Raw genomic sequence first — 22497 nt, forward strand, 5'->3', positions numbered from 1 at the left:
TCTTGTGGTAGAGGTGGGAGAGAGATTATCACATTGGCTTAGTGTACCACCTCAAACCAGAACTCTGCTTTATATAGGAAAACAGTAGGTGCTGACCTAAAAACAAAACAAAGAGAAAAATACCACTATCCAAACTGCTTTTCTTTTTCACCCAGATTCAATTTTTATTGTTCCTAGCTCATGCAATTTGCTAGAAATTCCATATCAATGTTTTATAGATGGCAACAGTAGAAAATTTTCTCTTTTTCCTCTATGCAGAGTTTGTCAATGCCTAGCAGCCAAAGACCATTAGGAACACACTTGTAGCTGAATAGGTTTCATCACTGCTCATTGCAACAAAGAACACAGCACACTTTGGGTTAAGGTAAGAGTATGTTACAAACTACTTATAAGATATAGGCTCATGTTAAGTGATTTGGGGGAGGGTTCAAGGAAATAAGGATTTGCTCTGGATTAGATTCAGTCAAGAAGTGGGGATAACTCTGTGACTGAGTATCTTAATAAATATTACATAGACAAACAGAAACCTGCAGTAAGACTAAAGCTGTAATTAGTAAAGATGCAGCAACTGCTCCTATCAGCCAGGACAGAGGTGTATTTGCTCTTTTTTTGTGGCTTGCACAGCAATTTATTTTTGTATGTGCTTAAATAAGTTTATAAATTAATCTTGTTTTTTGTTTCATCACAGTCCCAGAGTGCTGTGTCTAAATTTGATACTCTGTGAGATTATGTTTAAAAGGAGAATATTTAGGCCCAGCTGCGATTGCCTAGGCTGTTTCCAGATACAAGTTCTTAAGGCTGTTTCAATTTAATTCTTAAAAATTTCTCCTGATACACCCTTTATACCTTATAAAAACATCTAGGTCTGATGTGTTCATGGCTGTTCAGAAATAGATACAAACCAATCCATAAACTTACTATAAAAAAGAACAGACCAAATCCAAGTACGCAATTGAAGGTAACAAAGGATATACAAAGTAATTACACAAACTAACCATAAAAGTAAAAGAGGTGGTCATCTAAGTAGTGAGAGAAGAAAAATATAAACAAAAGCTGTATGATCCAAAAGAATTTTCCTTCCATTCTGATAAAGATAACTGCACTAACACATAAAGTGAATATACAAATGAACATGCATTAAAAATGCCATTTTTCTCATTTTAAGGAAAAAAGGATACAATAAAGGATAATGTAAGGACAATTTGTAAAATCTGAATAAGACATAGGGATTAAAAATAGCATACCAATGTTAACTTCTTGAATTTTAAAATTATATTGTGATTACATAGGACAATATCCTTGTTTTTTTGTTTTTTGTTTGTCTTTTGTCTTTTTTTATTGTTGTTGTTGTTGTTGCTATTTCTTGGGCCGCTCCCGCGGCATATGGAGGTTCCCAGGCTAGGGGTTGAATCGGAGCTGGAGCCACCGGCCTATGCCAGAGCCACAGCAACGCGGGATCCGAGCCGCGTCTGCAACCTACACCACAGCTCACGGCAACGCCGGATCGTTAGCCCACTGAGCAAGGGCAGGGACCGAACCCGCAACCTCATGGTTCCTAGTCGGATTTGTCAACCACTGCGCCACGACGGGAACTCCATTTTTTTTTTTTTAATATCCTTGTTTTTTAAGGAGATATACACTGAACTATTTAGAGATAAAGAAATATTATTCTGTGCTTTAAACAATCCAAAGAAAAAAAATTTTATGTGTATGTATGTAAAAGAGAGACAGAATGAAAGAATTCCCTGAGGCACAGTGAGCTAAGGATCAAGCACTGTCACTGCAGTGGTTGTAGGTTCAATCCCTGGCCCAGGGACCTCCACGTTCTGATAAAATAAATGTGGTCAAAATGCTAAGATCTGGATAATCTGCATATAGAATAAAAAGGAATTATTTTTAGCATTCTTATGACTTTTCTCTAAATATGAAGTCATTTCAATATAAAAAGTTAAAAGGCCTCAAAATTAGATGTGACAAATATGAGCATCCCCAAGTCAGAGACGAAGAGCGTAAAAATCAAAATAATCATACAATTAATTAAAGGTGAAGCCAGGGTCTCTTCTACTCAAATCTGTAATTTCCTTTCCACAGAAAAACTTCATGTTTCAAAATGATGATGGGTAATTCATTGATAAATTACAACTTTCCTATCTCTGAGAGAAACAATGCCCCAATTATTCATAATTCCCTCTTATAGTATTTCCTTCCCTCTCAAGGTCTGGGATGTTACCAGTATATTAAAAAAAATTTTTTTAACTCATCAGTGATAAGCAAATATATAGCTAATTATTAAAGTCCTAATCAATACCCTAGCATTTGAAACAGCTGTCTTTATGACAGGACATTCCAGTAAACTCTGTGTGATTTTACAACTAGGGTGATTATTTTCATGGTACCACTACTGTTAGATACATCTCTTACCTGAGAACTGCCACTGAAACCTGGAGGTTGGATGTATTCTGTGGAATCAATAATACTACTGCAAAATGAAGAAAGAAAAATGTGACTTCAGTTTATATAATCCCTTAGCAACAGTAAATCTAAAATATATCACACGTAAATTCCATATTTCTATTTCTAAGCAAATATTACCAATAATTTAATTAGATATCAAATAAATACATATCATATAAGCAAAAAAAAGTCAATGAATATTTACACCACCTTAAACATACCCACCTTGAAAGAATGTCAATAGGGAAAAATCACTAATCAGGTATATACACAGAAGTACTGCCACAATTTCATTTTCATATCAGCTATTTGAACTCTATTTAAGGAAAAGAGGACTTAAGAGTATTGGAAGAAGAGCACAAGCATTCAAACAAAAGCTATGGAACACTGCAGCTATGTGCCCTTGGACAAATAAATACCCTACAAATCGCTCAGTTTCCTTATCTGCAGTGACCAGAGGGAAACTAGCTATCTCCAGCTGTACCTAGAGTCTCCCCAAGCTCCAAAATGTTAGATATAATCATCTCATATGAAAGAAAACTATCAAAAGAATGAATAAATGGTAAAATACCAATAACCTTTCTTTCGTAACCCCATACCTATGTTCTAATTTCCTCTGCCCTAGTCAAACATAATCTGTTTTCTCCACTGGTTCTTTCTATTTGGTTATATTCTCTGGGCATTCTCCTACCTACTCCTACAAAAACCTCTAGAAGCCCAGACTATTAGTTCTAACTATATTATTCTAATACCCTTCCTATTAGTTCTAACCATATCTACCTTATCACCTCACTCCTAGCTCCTTCCTATCTTTAAATAAATTAGCCTATAAAGACTATTAACATCTGAAAATGGCATAACATATGAATCAACCATGACAGATCAACAGTTACATGCATTTTTAAAAAATTCTTCACTATTTCTACTATAAAAATGTTTATATTCTTGTTTATCCTAATGAAATGTGAGCAATTGAGGGTACTCATTTCAATGGTTCTCTTTACACAAACACACAAAATCATTATTTAGTATTCAAAGGATCATAAAGGTTATAAAATGAGATGCACTCTTAAAAGTACAGAGTGGGTTTTAATTTCACCTGTTAGCAGCTAAATGACTCTGGGCAAATTATTGATCTTATTTGGCTTCTAGCTTCACCATCTATTAAATGAATAAGATACTTCAAAGAGTATGAGATTTAATTTAGTTCATTAATTATTCCCATTTCTCAAGTGAGGAAACTCTGCCACTGAGAGATTATATATTTGGCCAAACTTAACAAGTCAGCAGCAGATTTAGAATTCAAACCCAGGTCTAGTTCCAGAGTTTACAGTGAACTACAATGCTACACACCCTAGGCACATCATACTCTATAATTGAAGAGTGAAGAAATCCAAGATTAGCCCAACCCACTTAAAAGACATAATTTAAGGAGAAAAGTGAAAAAACCAGCAAGTTATAAATATGGGCTATTAATTATTTCAAATAAATGTCAAATAAATAAAATAAATCATTTCAAATAAATTATAAAAATAAAGACAACCAAAAAATGGCAAGGGCAGGAAGAAAATTTTGAGGTAGTAACTAAAACTGAATTAGGAATAATACACTTTACTCACAATGGGGAAAAAAAGATGATAAAAGAATTCCTAATGTTCTGGATGATGACAATGAGGAGCTTGGTTAAAAATATATGAAAACTATACAGCTATTAATTCAAGTTAGAAAGGAAATTCAATTATGCAAGTAGATGTCACAAAACTACTCAAATTATTTTCCTCCAAAAGCAAAGATACACTTTGTAATTAGAAGACAAGACTGTTAATTTCATATATAAACTATACCTATAATGAATAAGAAGCTAAGGGATAACAGTGGCTCACTCTTTTTTTTTTTAGGGCCCCACATGCGGCATATGGAAGATTTCACGCTAGGGGGTCGAATTAGAGCTGCAGCTGCTGGCTTATGCCACAGCTAAGCAACACAGGATCTGAGCCAAGTCCACGACCTACACCACAGCTCACAGCAACACTGGATCCTTAACTTACTGGGCAGGGCTAGGGATTGAACCGACATCCCATGGATACTAGTCAGATTTGTTAGCACTGAGCCACAACAGGAATTCCAACAGTGGTTCACTCTTGATAAAAATAAGTTAACTAGTTTTAGAATGGACTTTTACTTGAAGAAAAATAAATTCACATTTAAATTACCATTACATACAAAATTAACTAATTAAAGAGATTTTTAATATGTGAGCAAAATAAAGTGTGTTCAGACCATTTAAGACTGATCATAAAGAAAATAAAACTATGGGAGTCCACATCGCGGCTCAGTGGTAACAAACTCAACTAGTATCCAAGAGAGAACATCCTGGGAACTTCCGTATCCTGCAATTGTGGCCCTAAAAGGCAAAAAAAGAAGAAAGAAACTGAAAAAGAAAACTATGAAGTTTTTAAATAAATAACGGAACTGAATGAACAACAACAATAAAACCTATGTACCCACATGAAACCGCTGTCACTGATTTGTTTTTGTATTAGTATAAACTGGGCATCTACCCAGAGAAAACCATAATTTGAAAAGATAGATGCACCCCAATGTTACTGCAGCACTATATACAATAGCCAAGACATGGAAGCAACCTAAATGTCCACTAACAGAGGAATGGGATAAAGAAGATGTGGTACATATATATACAATGGAATACTACTCAGCCATAAAAAGAATGAAATTATGTCATTTAGAGCAACATGGATGGACCTACAGATTATCATACTAAGTGAAGTCAGTCAGACAGTGAAAGCCAAATATCATATGGTATCACTTACATGTGGAATCTAAGAAAAAGTATACAAATGAACTTACTTGCAGAACAGAAACAGCTTCACAGATTTTGAAAAATGAATTTATGGTTGCCAAAGGGAATGGGTGGCAGGGAGGGATGGAATAAGGCTTTGGGACTGGCATATGCACACTGCAGTATATGAAATGACTGGCAAACGGGACCTACTGTATAGCATAGGAAACTCTATCCAATACTCTGTGATAATCTAGATGGGAAAAAATCTGCAAGAAAATGAATGTGCACATATGTATAACTGAACTGCCTGCTGTACAGCAAAAATTACCACAACATTGTAAGTCAACTACACTTCAAAAAGCTTTAAAAGGAGTTCCCATCGTGGCTCAGCAGAAATGAATCTGACTGGCATCCATGAGGACGCATGTTTGATCCCTGGCCTCGCTCAGTGGGTTAAGGATCCAGCACTGCTGTGGTGTAGGTCACAGCTACAGCTTGTGGCCAGCAGCTACAGCTCCGATTCAACTCTTAGCCTGGGAACCTCCATATGCTGCAGGTGCAGTCCTAAAAGGACAAAAAGAAAAGAAAAAAAAAAGAGAGAGAGAGAGAGACAATGAAACTTTAAAAAATGAAAAAGAAAATATGCTATAGCCAAAACTTTCTTCCCAGCATTTTACATAAAATTCCTAAACTGGTTTCTCAAAATGACACATACTGAGCAATGTGTAACCTGAAAACAATGTGACTTATAAATTTATGAGTGTTAATTAAAACCAAATATGATTTTAACTTTTTTAAACAGTAAAGTTTGTGACTATTTTATTCCTTTTCTACCAAGGCAGTAATCCCTAGTAAGGATGATTGCTTTAGAAATACTGATTACACCACTAACTGGGTGATGTCAGGCAAAACTGCTTCGTCTCTATGACTCATATTTGTCATTTGTAAAACAAAACTTACAGCACAGCATTTATTCTAAGGACTATTTGAGAATAATATGTGCAAATCACAAAAACTACCTAATACGCATATACTCTATTACTCTGACAGCTGCAACTTTTGCAAATACAGTTCTCTAAGATAAAAATAATTTCCTGATTTTGATACAAAATTCAATTGAAAATACACATGAAATTTTTTCTTACACAATGTCTTGTTCTCATTAAAAGGTCACAAACTGTGTCTGTGACCTACACAACAGCTCACAGAAATGCCAGATCCTTAACCCACTGAGCAGGGCCAGGGATGGAACCCGTATGTCATGGATACTAGTCAGGTTCATTACCACTGAGCCACAATGGGAACTCTTCAACAAGACATCTACAACCAATTTTACAGAACAGATTTTGTAAAATTAAACACTGGTGATTACAATGGCCTTTTCAGCAATATAGAGTTTGGCTTCTTAAAATATTGAGCTGAAAAAAGATGAAATAAAACTTCAATTCCTAGAACCCAAAATTATGAAAATCAAGTATTTTCTGCAACTTCTTTGAAGGTAAAACCTGACCTGAACAGATTTGGTATCATTTATCTTACTGTTTCAATGCTAAAATATGAATGTGCTTGATTAGGTGGAGCGGCCTTCTACTCTTCCATCAGTATACATAACACACAGCACATGTACTGTATTAACTTTCTAAAATTGTACAATACAGGGTATGGAGGACAGAAATAATACCATATACTGAAACACATTTGATTCCAGAGGTTTCCAAAAAAGTTATGAAAACCTATATATCATACAAGCTTGGATTCACTTGAGGAATGCAAGGATAGTTCAATAACAAAAGTACTGGGTTCCAGAATTTCACTGGTGGCTCAGCAGGTTATGGATCTGGCATTGTCACTGCTCTGGCTTCAGTCACAGCTGTGAAGGGTTTGATCCCTGGTCCAAGAACCTCCACATGCCATGGGTGTCCCCACCCTTTCCCCAAAATAAGGGCCTCCAGAGTACATACCTATAATCTTTAGGAAAAAGACAGAGATTCAATTCATTATTCAAAGAATGAAAGTTATCAGAGTATCCCAGATCTCCAGGAAAAACTTTCCCCAACACCTTTCTGCCCCCTTTTAATTGTAGATGGTTAGAAAGGGTTGTAATTATATAGTACACAGGAGGACTGTGTGAACCTAATATTTATGCCCATAATTCCACAGTATTACTGAAGTTGGGAAAAAAAAAAAAAAAAGCAAAAGGGCAATTCATTTCAATGTTTTCTTTGTAAGAAGAGTTTCCTCAGGGAGAAACTTATACTGGCAGATATAAAAAGCAAACATCTGAAAGATGGAAGAGTCTGAATCTGCTGCTTTACTGCTTTTAAAAGTAAAGGACTTGCTTAGTAGAGTTCAAAAAACAGAGAATAAGCTCAAAAGAATAAGACTGACAGACTGATCCACCTCTAATAAGGCCAATCAAAGTCTCAGTTCGTTAGGCTAAGTGCTCTTTACGTTACAGAACGATCTACAACTCTACTGAGTAGAGTAAGATAAATAGAAATCTTCGTACTATCTTCCCCAAAGATGAAATAAATTTAAGATAGATATACAACTTTAGTGTTGAACATCAGAGTTTACTTTTATGAAAAAGCATATCAGATTATTAAAAATGTCAGTAATAGACATATCCACTACCTACTAAACAAGTATCTATGCATATTTAAAGTATGATCTGCTAGGCCTACATTTGAATCTCTGGGACCCATCTCACACCTACTGATGAGATTTGGGGGTAGGGTTCAAATATCTACATGTCAAATAAGAGTCTTGGTAGATTCCATGAGACCTATTCATACCCCAGATCTCAGCATTAGAATGGACGTATAATACCTTCACCAAGCAGTGATAATTAGTTTATAACAAGAACCCAAAGATTTTTTAAATCCTGAAACACCAACACATCAAATATAATTACTAAAGTTTGATTATTTTAATTACTGGAATCAAAAAGTCTAAATACACCATATGTTAAGCAGATTAATTTGCCATCATAACTTATTTCCCATCCTATATAAAACTATGAGAGCAGAGTTCTAGGGTCTGTCATATTCACAACTATATCTCCAGTACCTAAAACTGTGTTTTATACATGTTTGATACACCTCCAAAAATTGATGACTATTTCTCTTCAAATATTCTAAATAAAGGAAACTGCACTATTTCAAAAAAACTTTTTCATAACTTGCTACATTTCTATTACCTGTCAATTTAATGAGAAACTACAGATGTGTGAAGAGTACCCTTTACATTGTTGCCAAGGAAATGTGTTTATTACTGTGTTTTGTTTCTTTGTTCAAGTTGAAAATTCCATAAGCTTCTTCAATGTCCTCCACTGCCTATGGCATCAAGTTCAACTCCTCTGCATGGTATAGGGTCAGAGTTAAGGCAAGTAATCCTTGGTATACTGGCTACAGTGAATACAAGTGTTGCACAGACCTCTTCAGATCTGTTTGTAATCATCTAACCTTGGAGATACGGAAAACAGTGTCAGGCTGTGTACAGAGAATTTCCTAAATTATTACAATTCCCCTCCTAGACAAAGGGAAATAAATGTTATATTAAAAACTCTTTAGGGGAGTTCCTGTTGTGGAACCCAACTAGTATCTATGAGGACGTAAGTTCAATTCCTAGCCTTGCTCAGTGGATTAAGGATCTGGCATTTCCATGAGCTGCGGCTCGGATCCCACATTCTGTGGCTGTGGTATAAGCTGGCAGCTGCAGCTCAGATTCATCCCCTAGCCTGGGAGCTTCTATATGCCATGGGTGCAGCCCTAAAGAAAAAAAAAAAAGAACAAACAAACAAAAAAAAACCCAAAACCTCTTTAGGTTTATTCAGAAGATTTGTTTAAAATATATAATAAATTAGGAATAAATTTGTAAGGATTAGAGTTAGACTTGACCATAAAAACATTTTAATTCCTGCATTTTAAAAGAAAAGTTATCTTACCAAGTGAAATAAAGCATTAAACCAATAATAATTGCCAAAAACTACCATAAACGTAAGAATTAATATGTAAGAAGAGGCTATTAACACTGCTCTGGTTACAGGTTATAATCCAGCCAAAGACCCAACATGCAAGAATACAGCAGATGGATCCCTTTTCATCCACTATACCAAACAGCCAACCCTAACCACCACCCTCTCCCCACCACACCTATGTCTTTTTAATGACTTGGCGCATGGGGATGGGGGTGGAGAGTCGCTCAGATAAATATAACTGTGGAGAACTGTGTGGCTGAGTTAAAAAGTAATTTCTTAACCTAGTCCGGAAGTCATTATACAGTATCAAATTCCTTGAATTGAATTTCATTAGTTTACTCATTCAAATTATAAAATATACAAATTCACAAGGTACTGACTTATCTTTCTTGCTCCCTCCCTCTCTCTCTATATATATACACACACACATATTCTTTTTTAAGTTTTATTGGAGTATAGTTGAGTTACAGTGTTGTTATATACATTCATAGTAACAGTTAAATAATCCCAGCATCCATAAAATGACCCCTTGCTTTTCCCTTCTGTGATACCTACATTTTGCTTCATCTGGACCTTTGTCAAAAATGATAGAAACACAAATGAAAGGTTAAGTTTCAAAAATATTTGACAGAGTAGTTAAATAAAAACAAAAGTGTCTTATATAGCAAGTCTGTTACTGGTAAAAGCATTTTAAAGATTAGCTATTCTAGACTAATTTTACTTACTATTTGTATTTATATTGTATTTATTTACTACTCTATCACAGGAGAGCATGAGTTACTCTGCAAATTTAACTCCATAATTATATGGATCATATAAAAGCATATTCATCCCCAAGCAGATAAAGAAGTTTCAACTAATATGTTGTATTTAAACTGAGTTCTTGGAAGTTCTAAAAATACAGAGGTAAGAGCCTAATAACTGACGATTCTGAAATACTTGCTTGGTTTAAAGACAAAAACAAAAGAAATCTGAGATGATAATTTCTGAGACAGAAATCACATCAATGAGATGTATGTTAAAAATTACAGGCAAAGCTACTGGTAATAAATGGCTTTGAAGAAGATTAAAATCTAAACGTTAATTTTAGATTTTTTTGGTCTAAGAATGTTTTTAATCTAAACAAAATCAAGATCAAAAGTCAAGAAGATCTGACTAAAATGTTTCATTTTATTACATACACAAAGTTTGGGCTAAAAAAGTTAAAAATGGAGTTCCCGTCGTGGCGCAGTGGTTAACGAATCCGACTAGGAACCATGAGGTTGCGGGTTCGGTCCCTGCCCTTGCTCAGTGGGTTAACGATCCGGCGTTGCCGTGAGCTGTGGTGTAGGTTGCAGATGTGGCTCGGATCCCACGTTGCTGTGGCTCTGGTGTAGGCCGGTGGCTACAGCTCCGATTCGACCCCTAGCCTGGGAACCTCCATATGCCACGGGAGCGGCCCAAGAAATAGCAGCAACAACAAAAGACCAAAAAAAAAAAAAAGTTAAAAATGCCTAGTATATTAATAATTCTCTAGAAGAATGGACCATGCTATGTACACGCTCATAATCATACTCTCAGACAAAACAAAAACAAAAATAATTCCATTTGGCAACAGGTAAAAGGTTGACTGTGCTTGCCTATCACTGTCCAGTTTACTCATGATTTGACACATACTGGTATGCAACAATGAAATATAAACTATAGTTAATCCTGAGAATTATGGAAAATTTCTTCCTCAGAACCTAAAGAACTAAAAAGGCCCTGAAAGCAGCAATCTTTGGGTTTGAACTAGTTCTAATATAAGAAATTTGCAATGGATTAAGACTTAAAAGTGGATTAAAAAAATTTTTTTGCCTAATTTTATCAAGAAAATAATTACATACTGTCCCCTAAACCTATAACAATGAAGCCTGACAGGTTTTTTTTTTAAATTATATTAATTAGTTTACTTACTAAATATACTAAAGGTCATGCTTCAATCAAATTTTCACAAACTATGAAAATTAAATGATATTCTAGGTTAATTATACATTTATTCAAAAACCTATTTTAAGTTCTATTATATATAAATGCTCACATAAAAATGTAGGGGTATAAGAAAATCCCAATATTCATAGGATTATAGCACAGCAAGGGAAGTCTGCACAAACTAGTACACATACTATGAGCAGGACCAAATAAGCAGGAATCTTTCATAATTAAAAAAAAATGGTTAGTTCCATCTTCCCCTTTCCTCCTCCCCTTCATTTTTTTTGGGGCACCGGTGTATCAAAAAAGAATAAAGAAAAGCTCATTCTGGTTGGATTGGGGGGTAGAGGTGTGGCAGCGGGAGAGGGGAACTACTAAAGAGAGGAATCCAGGAGGAGGCTTCTAGGCAAAAGGAACAATATAAGCAAATAGACCCTAACATCTTGTTTGGGGAGTTAAATTCAATTCTAAAGCACAAAAACCGTAAGCAGGGTACAGGTGGCTATGGAAGGTCATGCCAAAGAGTTAAATCTAAGCCAATTTACATGTAAGAGAGAGCCCTTGAAGGATTTTAAACAGGAAAGTAACATGATCAGCTTGCTCACAATACACTGTAGAAGGGTAGTTAAAAGACATTGCTAGACTCCATGTGGTATACAGGGTCTAAACAAGGCAGCAGGAAGAGAATAGACAAGGTATGACAATTACAGTTAATCATGGTACATGGAAGACAAAATCCTGGAGGAGGTTGGGTACAACTGTATGCCTTTTTATTTTCATTAAATACATAAATCTAACCATAAACCCAAAATCTATACAAGGGATTTAATGATCTTATTAAAAAGGCCCTCATTATAGGAAAACCACGAATTCACAAAAAATCTTTTTTTTTAAAGTAAACCACTTAAAAGAGAGACCAAAATGCTACAGTGAGGAATAAAAACAAAAACTGTCTGGCATTTAAATAATGAAGCTAATAACTAGAAGGAAAAAATTATAACTCAACCTCAGGCTATTTCCTAAAAATAAAGCAAACTCAAATATTGATAGAATAAAGTAACATTCTTTCCATGTTTAATTTCATATCTTAATCTTAAGGGTCGTTTCTCAAGAGTATTTAAGGAGACATCATTTTTCCCAAGTGTCTTTCTCAAAGTTTGAGTGATAATCAAATTACCTGTTTTAAGAAAATACCAAAAGACTCTTTTGAAGAAAATACCATGTTTGCCTATCTTCTCATTTTGTTAACCAGTCTAACTGTGCCAGAATCTCATTTGACAAGGCTTTCCATAAGATTTTAGCAATTCTCCAACAAAGGTTTCATAGACTCCATGAAATACTATATCTTTTATGGGGGACAGGATACTTTATTTTACAATACTTTTCCACTTCTCTTCTCTTCCACCAATAAAATTCTAATCCACGCCACCATATCCTCTCCTCTAGACTCTTATAATGTTACAAACTTTCCTCCTAGTTTCCAACGGCCAAGAATTGATAGGGACACTGAAAGTCTCCTATCTATCCTCTATGTAGGAACCCCAGTAAATATTTTAAAATCTAAATAGATCCTGCTCAAAACTCCACCATGGAAGTTCCCAGGCTAGGGGTCCAGTCGGAACTGCAGCTGCCAGCCTACACCAAAGACACAGCAATGCAGGATCCAAACCATGTCTGTGACCTACACCACAGCTCACAGCAATGCCAGATCCTTAACCTACTGAACACGGCCAGGGATTAAACCCACATCCTCATGGACACTAGTCGGGTTCATAACCCACTGAGTCACAATGGAAACTCCTTCCCATGACTTTTTATTATATTTTCACTTTATTTCATTCATGTGTCAGCTCCCTGGTATTTCCACTGTCCTTGCTAAAGTACTACTGATATATTACATACTAGAATTACTACATTATAAATTTGCTCACGTAGCATCTTCCCCAACCTTCACACACACAACACCCCAAAAGGGAAGCTCCATAAGGGAAGGGATCTTGCCAGCTGGATTTAACACTCAGAGCAGTATCTAGTGCATCAGAGGTATTCAATAAACAGAGCCAGTTAAATGAATATAATGCTATATTATCTATATGCTATTAAAAGCCATCAATGAGAGAGTGAACAAAGACCTGGACACAACAGATAGAAAGAAATGCTACTGTTAAACAGAGAGTGATATGACAATGAGAATTATCAGTTTGTAGGAGAAGAGTTCATGATACGACAACCTTTACTTGCCTGCATGCACACACATAATAAACATTCTATTGACAAAGACCCCCCGTACATCAGGAAGTGAATGCTAAGCTTAAAGGTAATATCTCACAGACCATGTCATTCCCAAGTGTTCAAAAGAAAAGAAAATATGCAGAAAACAAGCTGAATTACAAGGGTAAGGTGCCCCTAGAATCACCTAGAATTGGCAAGAATTCTCCATAAAACAGTTAATGGAAAATGTCAAACATTCTAGGGATTTTTGTTATCTAGACTATCCTTTGTGCCCCGTTCCCTATATATCGCCTCAAATAACACAGAAAATAGCCTTCCTGAATTGATACATGTTCTGAAGGTTAGTATATTGTCTTGTACTGTCACTGGACTACCTGATAATCCATGTGTTATCCTGAAACTATCTGTCCAGAAAGTCCCCACTGGACCATCAGCCTAAATGGATCATCAAATTAAAAACATGTAAAATTGCTCTTGCTATGAACAAATTTGAATTCAAATTTTAGGTAGTAGGTATTTCATCAAATAGAATGTGAGAGTTACACAGGGACCACAGATATTCACTATATTTCACAAACACTTACTGAAGGAAGCCAGTCACTACTACTACTCTAAAACCTAAGGAAAGAGTGACCAGGAAGACCTATATAATTCCTGCTCTATAGAGCATGTAGAAGGGAAGGCTTAATTAAATTGATAATATGGAGTCAGAAGATATCAGGGATATCCTAGTCAACAGATCTATTTAATATCCTCATTTTAAATCTGGGGAAAGTGATCCGCAAGAAAATTCAACAGGTTAGTGGAAAAGTCAAAGGTTTTACTTTATTTAATTCTTCTCTACTTATTACCATTTCATGTTTTTAAGTTATAGATTTTTAATGTCATCTGATTTTAATTCACAAGATATTTAAAGCTGTCATTATTTTAAGTAATCCACCCAACTTTTAATCCAAATCTGAATTCATACTATTATAATATTCTACTCACTAACAGCTGCTGGCATGAAAATTCAAAGAATTAAGGAAACAGATGGGCCATCTGAATCTCATTTCTAGATCATGACCAAAAGTAATTTCTCAGGGGTTTTGTACATTACATGGAAAAGGCTCCCAAGGACTAGTACCATATGTGCACTTTGTAATATAAATCCTAAGCAATTACAAGTTTCAAGCTCTGTACCTGTGTGATGGAGAAGGAGCTTCAAATTGAGGCACTGTGCTATCCTCACTGACAGGAGAGTATAAGCCACTCATTTCCTGGAAGCACAATTATTACAATTATAGACACTTCAAACAGAAGATATATAAATCAAAAGGAGTTATGATACCATATTCCTTTCCAATCCCAGGTTTTATCAGTCCCTTTTTATCTCAACATCCAAATGTCTGTCTCAAGGCTTTCTCTCCATAGAATACAAAAGCAAGAATATCTGAAAGTTAAGAGACAAGCCTTTTCTATGGTACACATTCTTAACAAAGAACTCTTTTATAAATATTTTTCATCACTTATGAAGTCACTTAATGTAGAAAAAGACAAATGTAAATATTTTAAGTGAGATGTACAGTACACTTTGTGAATAGTGAACTAGCTCATCATTAATCCAGGTGAGAACCTACTGATAAATATTAAGATAAATATGACAATATGGCAACTGGATCATTAGGTTAAACTCTCCAAAGTAGAGAAAAACAGAATGTCAGTTTCTGCTTTTAAATATTCTCTGCAAACATTACAAAAAATAATGCTCCTCTTGATGCAAATATTAGCTTTGTTGGTTAAACTCTAACCTCTGGTCATTAACTTAGAGGAAAAGGCCTTGTAATATATTATTACTGCATAAATTATGACTGAATCATACCAACAGCCTGGCCTGCTTTGCTATATGCTACATTTAATCTATGGGAAAACAGTAAATTTTTAAATGCCACTGAAGATGCATAATCAGGAAGAATTATTTCTGGCTAATCCGAGCCTAGTTCAATCATACAGCCAAGCAAGGGACATCAATATAGTAGTAACAAATCAGGAATGCCACATGGGATACTGAACTTCCACAAAATATTAAACTCTATCATTTACACATGCAAATGAAAATTATAACATGTGAATAAATTATAATTCATACTAAATTTAAATATAGCTGAAGAAAATAACCTCAATCATAATAGCTTATAAGCCTCCCTAAGACTCTCTCATGGATTTCTAGAAGTAAACTATATTATACTATAAAGTCCTAGATTATTATTAATTTGTTCTCATCTCTTTTTTAAAATAATCTTATCACAATAGATATATGTAAGAACTTCTTGATTTAATAAAGAATGGAATCGTGACATCATTTTGATGGCAATAATTGAGAGTTTTGTGGGAGTTGATTTAAGTTAACATGATGGCAAAGCAAGAAAACTGATTTTTTTTCACTCTAAGAATAATGACGGCAATAAAACACTATGAAACAAATTTAGAATACATTTTATCATAAAGAAAGTGTTTAGAATGCTTACTCTGCAAAAATGCACTCAATTAAAATTGAAGTAACATCTGTTACTTCCTATAAAATGGAGACCAAACTTATAAATTTCACACAATTTAAAGAAAAAGCAAAATTTCATGAAAATGAAAATTAGTAGAGATGTGAAAAATTGATAACATACTTCCACTCTTTTGATATCCTCTTCCAAAACACTTAGCTCCTTCTGGATCTGCTCCAGTTGCTGTAGATTAGAGAGAGAGGGAAAAAGAAAAGTCTAAACCAAGCCACATTGGCATCACTGCAATCATAAAACAACTTATATTTGTAAAATGATTTTTAGGAAACTGGGCAGTAATGGTAAATTGTAAGGGTGAAAAACTGCAGACAAAAGGCATTAAAAAGTAAATGTAGGAATCCCCTTGTGATGCAGAGGGTTATGGATCCCACAATGTCACTGCAGCAGTTTGGGTTGCTGCTGTGCTGAGTGTTCAACTCCTGGCCTGGGAACTTGACTTAATATTTAAGGAAACACAATGTTGTACTTCCTTTAATACGACAAGGATTGACTTGATAATAAAAATACTAAAGATGAACAACGACAATGTGACTTAATAAAAACAGAAGACATTCAAGTAACTTTCAAATTACCTCATTTAATTGTCAGCAATTAATGTTAGCATATCAGTTGCTAACTCCATTTGAAAAATAAAATTAGTCTCAGAGATTAAATTCTACCACCCAAATCCAATCACAACTTAACCTCCTAGGTATTTTTTAAAACATACTTAAGATAATGTTTTATCTTTGATATCTTACCTATTATACCATAACCTTTCTCCATGCCATTAAAATGCAAATATTTTCATTAGTGCATCACATTCAATGATATATTTAACCAAGGTCCTCTCATCAGAGATTTAAATTGTTTGCAAAATGGGAGTTCCCACTGTAGCTCAGTGGTAATGAACCTGACTAGTATCCATGAGGATTTGGGTTCGATCCCTGGCCTTACTTGGTGGGTTAAGTATCCAGTGTTGCCGTGATCTGTGGTGTAAGACACAGATGTGGCTCAGATCCTACATTGCTGTTGCCATGGCTGTGGTGTAGGCCGGCAGCTGCAGCTCCAATTCAACCTGGGAACTTTCATATGCCACATGTGCAGCCATAAAACACACACACACACACACACACACACACAATTGGAAATTATCATAAATAATTCTGGAACATATGAGTCTTCATTTCAAATTATACAAGCCTACATTTCAAATTTTATTGAAGTAATTAAAATGAAATTATTTGATCAAAAGAAATAGGAAATCTTTACTATATAAAACAAAACTGCTTTCCAGAAACACTATCGAATTTAAATTCCTATTACAATTATGTATAAGCAGCTGTCTTAGTTTAAGCCAAATATATTGAGCCAATTTTTAAAATGTAAAATAATAATAACAAATACTTATATAATACTTATTGCCAGATGTGAACCAGGAACATGAAGCAGAGAGAGGTTAAGTGACTTGCTCAAGATCAATCAGCAAGTACATGACAGAACTGGAGTTGAAATCAAGGCAGCCTTCTTGTTCCAGAATTCACACTGTTCACTACCATGCTATGCTGCTTCTTAAAAAGTGAACCTTATTGTTTAACTTACATTTATTTAATGACCGGTAGGGGTAAAACAGACTTTTAAGCACCTTTTCTTCTGTGGCAATACATATACAGTGAATAATATATTAATTTATCAATCCTAAGCCCTGTGAGACACAGGATGTAGAAAACTCTAGCCCTTGCCCTCACAGAATTCAGTCTATGGGAGACGGCAAATAAGTAAACCAATAGTTGAAATATCACAGGAAGCATTATGATAATGGAGTATACAGAGAATTAAAAGAATACTAACTGCTCCTAATCTAGATGGAAAACTTGGGGAGAAGAGAAAGGCAAATGGATAACTGAAATAGGATTTGAAATTAAATGAAGTGCTGATCCTTGAAAGACTAACATAATTTTGTCAGGTGGAAAAAACAGTGAGAAAAGACAGAATAAGCAGGGTAAATAATAATACATACAAAGTCCTAAAAGCTATGAGAAAGGTAAATAATAAATCTGAAGTTACAACAATGAATGAAATCACCCAATGTCAATCAGTATAGTCAGAAGAGATAAGAATAAAAATCAGGTGCGACAGAAATAAAAGCAAAAGTAAACCAATGGGACCTAATCAAACTGACAAGATTTTGTACAACAAAAGAAACCAAAAAGAAAACAAAAAGATAACTTACAGAATGGGAGAAAATAGTTCCAAATGATGCAACTGACAAGGGCTTAATCTCTAAAATACACAAGCAACTTACACAACTCAACAGCAAAAAAGCCAAACAACCCCATGGGAAAATGGGCAAAAGATCTGAATAGACGTTTCTCCAAAGAAGATACACAGATGGCCAACAAGCACGTGAAAAAATGCTCAACATCACTGTTTATTAGAGAAATGTACATCAAAACTACCTCACACGAGTCAGAATGGTCATCATTAATAAGTACACAAATAACAAATGCTGGAGGGGGTGTGGAGAAAAGGGAACCCTCCTGCACTCTTGGTGGGAATGTAAGCTGGTACAGCCACTATGGAGAACAGTATGGAGGTATCTTAGAAAACTATACATAGAACTACCATATGATCCAGCAATCTCACTTTTGGACATATATCCAGACAAAACTCTCCTTAAAAAAGTCACATGCACCCGCATATTCATTGCAGCACTATTCACAATAGCCAAGACATGGAAACAACCAAATGTCCATCGACAGATGATTGGATCAAGAAGATGTGGTATATATACATAATGGAATACTACTTGGCCATAAAAAAGAACAAAATAATGCCATTTGCAGCAACATAGATGGAACTAGAGACTCTCATCCTGAGTGAAGTAAGTCAGAAAGACAAATACCATATGCTATCACTTATATCTGGAATCTAATATACTGCAGGAATGAACCTTTCCACAGAAAAGAAAATTATGGACTTGGAGAATAGACTTGTGGTTGCCAAGGGGGAGGGGGTGGGAGTGGGATGGACTGGGAGCTTGGGGTTAATAGATGCAAACTACTGCCTTTGGAATGGATTAGCAATGAGATCCTGCTCTGTAGCACCAAGAACTATGTCTAGTCACTTATGATGGAGCATGATATTGGGAGAAAAAAGTATACATGTATGTGTAACTGGGTCACCATGCTAAACAGGAGAAAAAAAAATTGTATTGGGGAAATAAAAAAAAAATTTTTTTTTCTTAAATTGAGTGCAGGGAACATCAAAGGAAGAAGAAGCAGGTCAGTGTTCACTTTTTTTTTTTTTTTAGGGCCATACCTGCTTCACATGGACATTCCCAAGCTAGGGGTTGCTTAACTTGCAACCCTAGGTCCTAGGCTAGAGGTTGCCGCAGCTTGCAGCACACGAAATCCTTAACCCACTGAGCAAGGCCCGGATCAAACGCACATCCTCATGGATACAAGTTGGGTTCTTAGCCCTCTGAGCCACAATGGGAACTCCTATGTTAACTATTAATAAGGGCAAGGGGGTAGCCACAAAACCAGGAGAAAATATAGTACAGTATCACAGAAACCACTAGGGGGTGGGGAAGAGTGGTTAAAAAAAAAAGTAATTAGCACTGTCAAATTCTTTCAATTCTTTCATCTACTTTAATAAATTTAACTCTACCCTAAAATTTTTCACACAATACTCCTACCTTAACTGAAACTTTGCTCTCCCTCAAAGACACAGTCTGTCTCGGAACTCCTTCAAATAAAAGTTGGTCAAGTGGTAAATTCTTTCATGCCCCAGACTAGGTAGGGACTTACCACTTTCACTGCATTCAGTAGCCATTCCCAATAATTAGTCTTCCACAGTAACATTAAAAAACACTCTGGTCTGGCTCAATCCAAGCAACCATATCACTGTCTACAGATCTGGGACATCTATAAATGTCTCAGTTATTTCCTACCATCACTGAAGCATTTTGCCTTTTGGTCTATGGTCATTTTCAACTCCGCTGACTCTGAACACTAATTCAGCAAAACATCTCATGGTCACCTCTTACCTTTTATACTTAATGGCCTTTAAATTCTTCCCTGTTGAAATTTTTAAGCAAATACTGAGGGGTCTTTGGTATGAATGCTTTACAAACACATTTACAGAGAAGGATGAAATTAAATATCAAAAACATCAAAATATCAAAAACAATAAAATATCAAAATCCTGAGGGTATTATGCTAAGTATTATGCTAAGTCACCAGACTTCCTGTGGGGATTAGTTTGAAATGCATAGAAATATTGAATCACCATGTTGTGCATCAGGGATCAACATACTGTTGTAGGTCAATTATACTTCAAAATCAGAAAACAAACTCATAGGAAAAAAGATCAGATATGTGGTTACCAGAGGGGAGTAGGTGACAGGGAATTAGAGAAGAGTAGCCAAAAGATGCAAATTTCTGGTTACAAAATAATGAATGTTCATTAAACTTGCTGTGGTAATCATTTCATGATATATAAAAATCATTAAGTTATACATTTTAAGTTTATACAGTGCTGTACGTCAATTATATCTTAATGAAACTGGAGGGGAAAAAATAAAACAATCTCTCAAAGAAAAAAAGTAAAATATCAAAATCTAGAGATAGCCAATATCACTTGTTTGATACATAATACTTACTCAAGACCAAATTAACAATTTTCATTTCACTTCTGCAATTGAAGAATGAGAGAAAAAAAATTCCGATAAAACCTGAAATCCTGAAATATTAAATGCTAATGCCTTACTCTCTGAAGATAATGTCCCATCCTGCCAGGGCCCCAAAGCTTTTGCTGGATATTATGATATATGAAGGCCATATATGAAGTAAAATATACAAAACTACCAATGTTCAAACAATTTTTACTTCCAAAACAGCAATTTCGTATGATTCAATTTAAAAATAAATCAACCAAAGTACAATGGCCACCCGAATAAATATACAGGTTGAGTGTAAAACAAAATGATGTTACCTACTTAAGTGAAAAAGTCTGAAAAGGTGTCAAGACAGGAAATTTTTGCTTAAAGTTTGGAGAACGGAAACCACTTAGAGAGCACATATTAAATGAGACATTCACATTAACTACATGTTGAAATTCTGAAAATGTTTAAAGCTCTAAATTATTAGGGCATTATAATAAGAAACACATAGTTGGTCTCCATTCTGGCGCCAGATCATACTCCTAAAATCCTCATGAAAAGTGTTTTCTGTATGCTAATGACCAGACTGGAGCTGGGGGCTCCAGCAGAGCCTGCAGATTAGGGCAGGTGGTCAGGGTTACCAGACTGGTGTGTTGGAACTTTCAGCTCTATCTTCCAACATCCAGGGAAGGGAGAAGGGCTGGAGACTGAGCTGAATCGACAATGGCCAATCAGGACTTCCCACTCTGGCACAGTGGGTTAAGAATCCTACTGAAGTGTAGGTCACGACTATGACTCAGATTCAATCCCTTGCCCGAAGAACTTCCATATGCCATGGGTATAGCCATTTAAAAAAAGGGGGGGGGGGGAACCAATTAACCATGCGCATGTAATAAAGCCTCCAGAAAAAAATCCTAACTTAAAAGGGGTTCAAAGGGTGTCTGGGTTGGTGAGAACATGTAGATGCTGGGAGAATGGCACATCTAGAGACAGGATGGAAGCTCTGTGGCTCTTCTTTGATGTGGTTATACCTGAGTTGTACCCTTTAATAATAAACTGGTCATCTAGTAAGCAAACTGTTTTCCTAAGTTATACGATCCACTCCTGCAAGCTATCAAAGTCAAGGAGGGGGTCATGGGAACGTCTAATTTACAGCCATTTTAGTCAGAAGCACAGGTGACTTCCTGGACTTGCAAATATTATCTGAAGGAGGAGCTCAGCCTTGTGGGACTGAGCCCTTAACCAGCAAGAATTGGGGCTAACTCCAGGTAGACAGTGTTAGATAGAACTGAATTGAACTGAACTGTAGGACATTGAGCTGGCATCCACAGAGAATGGGAGAATTGCTTGGTGTGGAAAATCACATACACGTTTGGTGGACAGCAGCATGGAGAATAGTGATGAATAATGGAAACAAGTGTTTTCCTTTCCGGCATCAATATAAGACTTTATAGGGACAAGGAAATAAAAGAAAGATAAAGGATAATAACCATTTCAAAAAGCAGAAAGAAGAACCAGGCTAAATGCACTCTGCAAATGTGTTTGTTTCATCAACCAGAGAGGCAGTATCCAGAATAAAGCTTAAATCAGAATCCAAGAATATTTTGAACATACATGAAAAAAGTACATAAAGCTGAACTGCCATTATCTTTCTGAATGAAAATCAATCACAAATTGAAAATGCTAACAGGAAAAACTCTGGATCAAATCTGCCTTAACACTACCGAGAGTAATAATAATATATAAGGTAGAGAAATGCTACTTGAGAGCACAATCCTAATCCAGCAGTAAGTACTCTCTTAACACAGCACACTGTATCAAAATGCAAAGAAAATTTAAACATTTAAATTTAAAAACTGAAGAAAAAAATCTCAGAATCCCT

General features: G+C 35.5%; 1 protein-coding gene across 3 annotated transcripts in view; it reads right to left on the reverse strand.

The window, feature by feature from the left end:
* The window catches only part of COP1 (COP1 E3 ubiquitin ligase), a 200655-nt gene that overhangs the window by 112164 nt on the left and 65994 nt on the right, over positions 1-22497 (reverse strand). For all 3 annotated transcript variants that reach the window (XM_047753827.1, XM_047753829.1, XM_047753828.1), the window contains 3 exons: positions 16076-16135; positions 14601-14677; positions 2422-2479 (listed from right to left, as the gene is read on the reverse strand). In XM_047753827.1, the coding sequence (XP_047609783.1) occupies positions 2422-2479; positions 14601-14677; positions 16076-16135 (195 nt within the window). The remainder of the gene's footprint in view (positions 1-2421; positions 2480-14600; positions 14678-16075; positions 16136-22497) is intronic.

Source organism: Phacochoerus africanus, chromosome 11 (assembly GCF_016906955.1).
Source record: "Phacochoerus africanus isolate WHEZ1 chromosome 11, ROS_Pafr_v1, whole genome shotgun sequence".
Lineage (NCBI taxonomy): Eukaryota > Metazoa > Chordata > Mammalia > Artiodactyla > Suidae > Phacochoerus > Phacochoerus africanus.